Below are 10,635 nucleotides of genomic sequence, written 5' to 3' on the forward strand. Positions count from 1 at the left end.
TTATATATTTTATCTTTCAATTCTCTTTCAATCTTTCACATGTCTCTTTTATATATTTGTCTATTATGTTGCCTAACATTATTGTTGATATATGTGTTTATTTATCATCTTTCTTATATATCCATCCTTCTTCTAGGTTCTGGCAGAATAAACAGCGTCATGTGTCAACTGACTCATGGCATATACAGCTGAGCCTGGACCTTTTCACAGCCATAACACACAACAGCAACCTAATTCTGATTTTACGTTATTTCTTTTCTTTTTAAATTGTCGTGTCGTGTGTTTATGTTATTTCTTACTTCCTGTACAATGTTCAGTGTTTTGTTTTTTTTTGTTAGTTGTTGTGTGTGAATAAATGTATGTCTATGTCTATGTCATAATATGAAAAACCTTTTCTGATTGGATCAATTCCATAAGTGTACTTACTTGATAGTATCAACTGGAAATCTCGCTTCTAATTCATCCAATATAGGCTTATAGCACTGCTCCCTTTCCACTGCACCGGCTGAACTCCAATCTCTGACTATATTCTTTATAACTGATTGTACCTGAAATCGCTTCTTTAATTTAACTTAACAACATATTTTTGGTTTCAATGAGTAAATTTTCTAAATACTTCCTACTAATATTATAAATGCGAAAGTTTGTAAGGATGTGGGTGTGTTTGTCGCTCTTTCACGCAAAAACTGCTGAACCGATTGCAATGAAATTTGGTACGTATACAGCTGGACAACTGGAATAACATATAGAACCCATTTTTACCCAGATATTCCAACGGGATACGGACTTAAGCGAGTGAAACCGCGGGGTGCAGCTAGTAAACAATATAAAGGACAGTAAAGGTTTTTCCTAGAGAACATAAAATCAATGATCATGTACAAAGAAGTAAAGGGAACCTTTATGTACTTGTAGTATGAAATAAAAACTCTGTATATTTTGAAATCACCTAGGCGCTATATAACTTTGTCATACTGTGTATCTGGTATCATACTTTTGAGGCTTTTTTAAACGACATTTCAAAAATGAAAAGGATGCTCTCAACCGTGTGCGGCGAGTCATTTTGTAAAGTATTATTATTTATTATTTATTATTTTTCAATAGTGCCACATATTACAAGAATATTTTCAAGTTGGTAGTAAATATTGTTGACCTTTTTTGTAAAAGCTTTATTTAACGAAGTGGCCTCTTTTAATTACTGATTTTAACGAAAAACTAAAGCGCCTTCCAATTGTTAAAACTAGATCCAATGGGACCACACGGGAGGCACCAGCTTATATAAAGAATTAGCTAATATTAACTTAAATAAGAAAAAGAATAATAAAAAGTCTGTCCAACCAATCAAAAGTTCTGAGGTAACAGATCAAAAAATAATACAGTCGAATTGATAACCTCATTTCTTGGAAATCAGTTAAAAACTCGAATACCACCAACGACAACAGTTACCTTCTCCACATCGTGCTGCATCTTGTGCTGCTTCTGCGAACTAATCTCGCAGTTATTGTAGTTACCGCCAAACGACTCCGTACCGTTCGTCTCACCATCCTGGCTGTGGTCTACGTTCTCGAACATAGTGTCTACGTGCTTGATTATCATATGCACCACGTTGTTATTCACGTCCAGGCAGTTCTTGAACTTGGTGAGGTACGCTCCGTATTTGTCCAGGCGGTGCTGGTGCGTCTTTGGCAACATCGAGATGATTTTCTCGGACTTGTGTATCCTGTCCAGGCAGCATAATCTGGAGAGGATAGGTTTGTTCTATTATGTGTGTGTCATCTTATCTTACAAAATATCACACGTAACATATTTAGAGCTGACAATTTAATGAATTGCATGCGTGTAATGTTTTTAAACGATCATTTTTGTACTAGACGCACGTCCTGTCTCCACCCGGATATCAAGATTCCTGTTCTATCCCAAGGGAGCATTTAAGCGGGATAAAAAGTATCCTATCACCCAAGTCAGTACATACATTAAGATAGCAGTATTAATCCTATCCTACAAATATTATAAATGCGAAAGTTTGTAAGGATGTGTGTGTTTGTTGCACTTTCACGAAAAAGCTACTGGATCGATTGCAATGAAATTTGGTACGTAGACAGCTGGACAACTGGAATAACATATAGGCAACTTTTTATCCCGATGTTCCTACGGGATATGGACTTACGCGGGTGAAACCGCGGGGCGCAGCTAGTAAGTATATAAAAAAAAAAAGTTTCAAGACCGATATATCTGCTAAGTTACAGAGTAAACTGTATTAAAGATAGCGGTCCCTTCCCCATATCATTAATATAGCACAATATAAACAAAAAGAATAAAGGCGGTCGTCACAACTTAGTCAACGACATTGATTCAAAATTACGGTTATAATAAATATGTACATGAAAATAGAACAACTTATGAACATAGGAAAGGATTGTTATATGTGTGTGCGTGTGTGCGTATGTGTATATATATTATTTTTAAGTATTTTTTGTAGATCTATAAATGTGAGTGATAGATGTGAATCTATAAATTGTTAAATAGGCATTCAATATGATGGGAAAGGAAAGGTTAGGTTCAGTTTATTTAAAAACTATAGACAAATAGTTTGCGCCAACGAAGAACGTTTGGGAAAATCCTACTAGTCCTATACTATTAATATTATAAATGCGAAAGTTTGTAAGTATGGATGTTTGTTAATCTTTCACGTAAATTGCAATGAAATTTGATACGTAGACAGCTGGATAACTGGAATAACATATAGGCAACTTTTTATTCCGATATTCCTACAGGATACGGACTTACGCGGTCGAAACCGCGGGAAGCAGCTAGTTATTATATATATATATATTCGAGATATTTTCGCATTGTATTCTGATGCTTAATACATATTCTAAAAGCAATAAAAAATATAAACTATATATAAGAATAACAATATTTTTTTATCTTTTAAACAGCATGTATTAACTGCAACTTAACTAACTACACTTGATTAATTTTAATCTGTTATGATAAAGGCATTAAGATAAGATCTTATAACAACAGATGGAAAGAAGTTGCTACCTACTGAATGGCTAATTAACTACCTACAAAACCAACTGATTGTCATGTTTTCAAACAATTTTCCATCAATAGGCAATACTATTGAAAATATTTTATTTGATCAGATACAGTCCAGGTTTTTTATATTTATATATATATATATATATATTTTTTTTTTTTTTTCTTTTTTTTTTTTTTTTTTTTTATGTCACAGTCGGCAATGGAGCTGGTGGGACGCCTGATGGTAAGCGCTACCACCGCTCATGAACATTTGTAGAGTCGTAAAGTCGATTACAGACCTTACGCCTCTACGAATGGATTGCCGACTTTAAATTGGGAAGGGATTAAGAAAGGATTGGTGAGAGGAATAAAGGAAAGGACTGGGATGGGGAAGGAAAAGGATATGGGCCTCCGGCTTCCCCACTCACCGAACGAAATACAGCAGAATGCTATTTCACGCCGGTCTTCTGTGGGGGTGTGGTACTTCCCCGGTGCGAGCTGGCCCAATTCGTGCCGAAGCGTGCTCGACTACCACATATAAATATGTAGAAGTAGTGATATAACAACTTATTCTTTGTTTTTTTTTATGTCATACTTGGCAAAGGAGCTTATAGGTCGCCTGGGGTTAATGCTACCCCAGCCCATGAACATTCACAGAGACCATATATTTCTAAAAACTTATTTCCGAATTTAAAAGGTGTGAGATAAAGAAATTATTGATGAGGGGAATAAGGTAAGCGACTGGGAAGAGTAAGGAAAAGTATATGGGCATCAGGATTGTAAATAAAATTTACACATGGCAAAAAAAATCATGCAACATGAAGGAGATACAAACAAACAAATCAACAAACACAGTTCAGTGATATAAGCTAAAAATTGGAATGAAAAAAATTGTTACATCATAATTGAAAAATAAACCAGCAGGAACCTACTCAAAACCAACAAACAATGTTCATTATGGATATGTTAATAATACAAATCAACAAAAAGCTTTATTACAACAACATAAATTGTATGGACAGTTCTGGAAGTAGAAGCACTTTAAGATAATGCTATTTTTAAAATAACAAGAATGCAAATAGGACTTTTAGACAGAATAAGGTTAAAAATACCCAGATGGTACTGTCAACAAATCATGATAAACTTTGTCAAACACAAAGAAATGGTTCTGTTAAAATTAATGTATGAAGCTAGTTAGATAATTCTCAGCTTAAATTTTTCTTTAGTAAATTAATTCATAGCTAATTCAAGTTAACTAGTTTATACGTATTACATCATTGTATGTACACATAAACTAGTAGCTATAAAATAACAACCTATTATGTTTTTAATGCTAATCACACAATAACGTCTATATATATTATTATGTACTTTATATATCTATATGACAAACAATTATAACCTTGAAAAAGGTGCTAAATGCAACTCTATTGCACAAGGACGTTAGGGTCATAGTTCCGCACGTGTATCGGACGTAAACAAATCTCATTGTTACTAGTAAATAGGTTAATTACATACTCCGAAACAAAGACTTGTTGCTATGTACTTTTTGACAACATAAAAAATAGCAAATGTGTGAAACTGAGGGTCTGTGTGTAAAGAAACTGATTATTTAGATATTTAAGAAAGTATTACTTACTTGTAGTATTTAAAAGCATTAATAACAGCTTGAAAATGGGCGCGCTCTTTAGCTTCGTCTATTTCATCAGCTGCCGGCAGAGAAGACATCTTTACAGTAGTCGAAAAGCGATTTATTGTTAATTAAGATATCACAAAGATATATAAATAATATATAACTAAAATAGGCGTATTTCACAATATATATTAATACAGAACATTAATTCTGTATCAATTAATTCGAACACCGTTCAGATAAATTCATAATCTTTTGTCATTTGACAATTTAATTTAAGCCAAATGTCAAAATCAAATGGACATCGCCTATTTTTGAGTTTACTGTACACTATTGCCATATTTGAATTTTGAATATAACTTTTTTTTTTCATCAGAAGATATTGCTTTAAGTTAAATAATATAATAACTTTCATTAGAATTAAATAAGAAATGAATGGTTTAGGTATTTGTTACGATAATTACAAAACTGTTTGAAAGAACATAAGAAATAATGTCGCCATAAATCAAATAAATTGACAAATCCTAAATCAATTTTCAATGGTGGTGATGAAATGTGTTTGTCAACATTCTATCGATCTTGTTTTATTAATTAATTTTATGTATTCTATTTTATAATGTAAATCTACAGAAAATTTAACTGAAAAAGAAAGTTTTCAACACATTTGTTTCGATAAAGTTCTCGCCCTTAAATTTTAAAACGCTTAGTATAAGAAAACAACGCATTTTAACTATTCTACTTGGATTTTATAAATTTGTGTAAACTATTAGTGTTATAATGTATGAACTGTTATAAATATTCATTGTTCGAAGTGTATTAATTACAGTGCGTGCGCTTAGATTGTTATCGTAGAGCCTTACTTCAATTGCGGAAGAAAAATCAATAATGCAGTTTCGTTCCTACTTCTACGCCGCATTCTGTTAATTTTTATTTAACTGTATTTAACTAAAATTAAATCAACAATAACGATGTGCCTCAAGAATACGTTTATCATACCGAATTTATAAGAAAAAAAAAATGGAAGGTGTACTTTCTCAGAGAATGTCACCACTTTTGAAATGTATAATTTTATTCCTATTTATTTTCACGGCAAAAGTGCTCACATCTCAACCTCAAGAATCCACGGATAGCAGGAACAACATTCATCACCTAAAACCTTCACATTATGTTAGAACTTTCACTAAATACCACCACAGAAGAACAAATCAATGGAATAGCATGCATGATACAGGTTACTGGCCTGTGTATGATCACCCTAAACACATAGGAAAAAGAAGTGTTCCAAGTTCAAATGAGCTGAATGCATCTGACAGAGATTTGAATCAGTTAGTCTCTGACTCTGTTAGAGGTAACATCATTGGGGTGTCTGATAAAACAGGAGTTAAGGAGGAAATACCTAATGAGGTTAAAAAATACAAGCCCAAGGTTACAACTACTACTGGTCCTACAACTCAGACCAATATAACATGTCTTTATAAGATTCATAATGTGGCTTTGAGTGTCACTCCATCTTATAATGATGATAAAAATGCACAGCTTGTTGTGGAAAATGAAATATTTGGTGAGTAGATGAAAAAAAAACTACATATACCATATCTCATAATACTTTTATTTATTTGGTTGGGCTTTGCCTCAAATAACCTATCAGAGACAATGCTCAGCAACTTGTGGAAACCATACCTCAAATTTGACCACAATTAATATAAAAAATGAAATTATACAAATGCCAATCTAAAATTGTAAACACTTCAATCTCAATCTTGGAAATTATAAATCTGTCAACCAATTATTTTTCCATAAATCATAATCCTGAAATGAGCATTTAAATATGATGGACTTGTATAGGTTCAGTTTATTTAAAACTACATTGTAATAGGTCTGTAAAGCGTGACTCCATTAAATCATGATTTGCACCTGACCTACATTTGAGAATAGTAGATTCTCAGCACAGTATAACTGACATATAAGTATTCTAGTCTAACTTAAAGAATGTGTTAAATTGAAAGTAAATTTTATGGATAACAATTTATTGACAGATTACAATCTCACAAGTTAGATTATTATCTAGCAGTGAAAGGTTGCCAACTAAGCTTGAATTGTGTTGCCCATTTGTCTCATAGCGTAGGCCTCTTGCAACTTGACAGTGCATGCTCTAACATCCTCAATTCTAAATAAGGCCCCAAGGTCTGGCGAATGTAACAATAGTCATATAATTTACATGGACATTCACGCAAATTGTGGAGAGTGCAAAGTAAATGCAACCCATGAGGCATTTCTATTCAACCGTGTTGTCACAGAGTAGAATAGGCTACCCGAGAGTGTATTAAGTGCGCCCATGTTGAATAGTTTTAAAAATAAATTGAATGAACTGAATGCTTTCTTTAAATCATAAAATACACACGCATCAGCATTTTAGCTGCTAGTGTGCTTAAATAAAATAATAATAACTTTAATTGTTGTGTAGATACTGGTACACTATCAGAGACAACTCTACCGGATGGGGAGGTGGTGCAGGTGGAACAATGCACGGATCCTCGAGCCTATTGCTATACTCTGTGGCATCAGGATAATGAGGGCAATATCACTGTTCTCGGACAAGGTATGTTAATTTGTAACTAGTTGCTCTATCTGGATTCACCCAACACCACTCCAAGCAGGTTCCATTAACCATCAATCATTAAAATCAGTTCAGCCGTTCTTGAGTTGTTACTGATGTACAAACACAACCCACATTTGCCAATGTTTTTTTTAGTAAGAAAGAAGGAGTGAATGTTTATTTAACATCACATAATGTTAAATTAAAATAAAAAGGTGAACTTATGACTAATTGGTGTGGTGCTAAAAAGGGTCAGCACTCAGTACTCAGCATGTGCTACGCGTAATGCACAGCGCTGATTTTCAGTAGCCCCTTGTTGGAGTGCCAGTCAGAAGAAATATACATACATGCATACATTATATAAACATACATACATACTTATATTCTTACATATATGAACGCAAACACACCTTCATTATATGAATATATGCTCGCAACTTGCGAGTCGCAAGTGAGTGTCGCGTGTTAATTTATAGGCTGTTGGCGTTCCTCGCACGGTGGGAATAACTGCGACAAATGTACGCGCGTGACCGCTCGCCTGCCCGGCAGCAAGTTCTGCTGCTGCACCAAGAGCAACTGTAATGCTGATTTTAGTGAGTTTTTATTTGTATTGTATATATATAACAAAATTGAGTGATAACTACGTACTTAGGATAAAATAACTTACATAAAATAAAATAAAATGTATGAAGAATTTACTGATGTAGGAGATGGAAGAATATTTTAATGAAAAATAACAAAGTGTTGTTTTGATTTTTTTTTATAACATCTGCTGTTATTACTAAAATGTTGATTTCTTCTTCTAAATTAATATGAATTGTAATTTTTTCGCTTTTTAAAAATTTTATGCGTTATTGGCGGATACCATTTTACTTTTAAAACATAACTTCATTCACTAAACATATCTGTATATTGCAGCATCGCTACGGGAAGAAACGGTCACAATAAAAGCGGAATCGACAATGGAGAGCGCGGCAACACACCCGAACTACTCGAGCGCAGTCGCGGCGGCCATCTTGGCGTTGGTCGCCATTTTGTTGATGGCGATTGTGTTTCGTAAAGTGTACTGTAATAGGATTGAATTAGATAAGGACGAAATGAGCGATGGTGTGGATTTGGAGAAAGGTATGTTTTGTTTTTACTATAATTTTTCCATGTAGATCTTTAGTTACTATTACTATTAACATATAAAACTAATGTATTAAGTTGTTGAATTTATCTTAATATCTATCTTAATTTATCTTAATATGATTAGGATGGCCAATTTTAGTAATTTCTAAACATATGCTCTGTATAAGAGCGCGTGAGACGATGTAGTTGATTCTATCATTAAAGTGAGTTTTTAAGTTTTTAAGATTAAGATATATATTGTTATTTTCAGGTGACGTCATGGGCAGTGGTCCTGATGCACTAGCGACCGGACTCTCATGCGTTGATAATATCACACTTATAGAACATATAGGTGAGTTTACTTTATATATCTCATGCATTAATGATTGAATTTTTTTTTCATTAACAAAAAAAGCATTGTCAAATTACATTAAAACTTTTTGGTCATGACTTGTGTTATAATTTTTAATTTTGTTAATTGCATCCATGAAGATTTTTTTCTTCATTCACAAATTTAACTTTTCAACCAGGTCAAGGGAAATTCGGGTCGGTGTGGCGCGGAAGTCTGGGTTCGACTCCCGTCGCCGTGAAATTGTACACCAACCCGAGCGCGTGGCACAAGGAGGCGGCGATATACGCCATCCCACATCTCGCCCACCCGAATATATTGAGATATTATGGTGAGTTTCGTTTTAATAATATTACAGGCTAGATTTAACGAGATTGAGAATTAGCAAAATAATTAAAACTCAGTTAATAAAATAACGATGGATTTTATGTCTTTTGAAAACCATTATTCGTGATAATATGATAATTTACTTCTGCATAAAAATGTATACATTATAAATTTAATAGAAATTTATTAATTGTTAAAACAAATATGATCCTTCAAGCTGTATTAAAAGCTTTGAACACCAATAATAATAATTTCTATATATGTCAAAATGTTTAATGATAAAAGCTCTTTTGAGCTGAATTTTCTACATTTAAAAGTTTCATAATTAACAAATGGTCCTTCGAGCTGGTTTAAAGTTATATAACCTTGATATAGCTATATATATATAGCTTCAAGTTTGATTCAAAATTTTTTAAGGTATTTATGATTGTATCCAAGAAATTGTAACTGGGTTAACTATGTTTTTAAATATATTTCAAAATTGTTATAAAATGCGCCTTCGCGCTGGTTTATGTCTGCATATACCAACATTTCCATATTTTAATTTTTTTAATGGTCTTTCGAGCCCGATTTGCAAATTTTTACCCAAAAATCAAGATACTTTATTTTATGTCATATCGAGTAACTGAGCTGGTGGTTCTCCTCATGGTAAGCGATCACTACCGCCCATGAACATTCGCAGAGGCTCAGACCTTTAAGGGGTAAGGAATAAGGAAAAGACTGATGACTGGAAAGCAGGAATGGACTGGGAAGGTTGAGGAAAAGGAATTGGTCCAACTCACCGTACGAAATACAATAGAATGCTATTATTCCACGCCAAAATAGTTTCGACTAGTTAAAAATGGTCCTTCGAGCCGTATTCACCCAGTGCTTACACATCCCCCAACAGGCAGCGACAGCCGTCCATCGCTCACCGACACCGGGGGACGGTCCCATTTACTCGTGCTCGAGCTGTGCCCTATGTCCCTGCGGGAGCGGCTCATACAGGCCCCCGTTACATGGCTGGAGTTCGCGACTTTGGCCCACGGACTCGCCTCCGCTTTGGCCCATTTGCATACACCCTGTGAGTTTATTATTTTTATAAATTACTTTTTATCAGTGTAAATTTTGGAATTAGTTCAAGTGAAAATCAATCACAGCGTCAAAGTGATTTTCTTTATATTCACAGTGTGTGTTAAAAATAGCTTATATCATGAAAAAAAATTATAATATTATTTAAATATTTCGCAAACCTATAAAATTGTGTGATTTTATTATTTTTTCTTAATTTCATCTATCTCTCTCTCTCAGTCTATCAAGTTTAGGAAACTGCAAAATCACTTGAGTAGTTTGAAATGATAGAATTGTATTTTATATATACTTTCATTTCTAAATAATAATCATTAATCGAGACAGTTTTCTACCTTCCCTTGATCTTACCATACTTAATATTGTTATCTTTTTAGTGAAATGGCCTGGTGCAAAAGAATTTCACTTTATTTTTCATGTAGATACTTTCTGGTTCTTTTTCCCGGTTCGACCAATCCGAACCAACAGGAATGACTAATACTACATTAATGACAATGTTTTTTCAGCTGGCAGCAAGCCGTGTATAGTCCA

At 33.7% G+C, this 10,635-nt stretch overlaps 2 protein-coding genes across 2 annotated transcripts in view; one reads left to right on the plus strand and one right to left on the minus strand.

Annotated features, from left to right (window-relative positions):
• LOC119836452 (carnosine N-methyltransferase) overlaps positions 1-4,923 on the minus strand; it is a 10,255-nt gene extending 5,332 nt beyond the window's left edge. The window contains exons 1-3 of the mRNA XM_038361781.1: positions 4,661-4,923; positions 1,444-1,735; positions 427-548 (exon numbers count right to left, since the gene is read on the minus strand). Coding sequence (XP_038217709.1) covers positions 427-548; positions 1,444-1,735; positions 4,661-4,749 — 503 coding nt within the window. The 5' untranslated portion in view covers positions 4,750-4,923. The remainder of the gene's footprint in view (positions 1-426; positions 549-1,443; positions 1,736-4,660) is intronic.
• A 278-nt stretch (positions 4,924-5,201) lies between these two features.
• LOC119836358 overlaps positions 5,202-10,635 on the plus strand; it is an 11,773-nt gene continuing 6,339 nt past the window's right edge. Inside the window, exons 1-8 of the mRNA XM_038361662.1 lie at positions 5,202-6,215; positions 7,119-7,253; positions 7,727-7,843; positions 8,169-8,375; positions 8,632-8,712; positions 8,891-9,040; positions 9,926-10,099; positions 10,611-10,630. Coding sequence (XP_038217590.1) covers positions 5,672-6,215; positions 7,119-7,253; positions 7,727-7,843; positions 8,169-8,375; positions 8,632-8,712; positions 8,891-9,040; positions 9,926-10,099; positions 10,611-10,630 — 1,428 coding nt within the window. The 5' untranslated portion in view covers positions 5,202-5,671. The remainder of the gene's footprint in view (positions 6,216-7,118; positions 7,254-7,726; positions 7,844-8,168; positions 8,376-8,631; positions 8,713-8,890; positions 9,041-9,925; positions 10,100-10,610; positions 10,631-10,635) is intronic.

The sequence above is a fragment of the Zerene cesonia genome, chromosome 24, assembly GCF_012273895.1.
Source record: "Zerene cesonia ecotype Mississippi chromosome 24, Zerene_cesonia_1.1, whole genome shotgun sequence".
NCBI lineage: Eukaryota > Metazoa > Arthropoda > Insecta > Lepidoptera > Pieridae > Zerene > Zerene cesonia.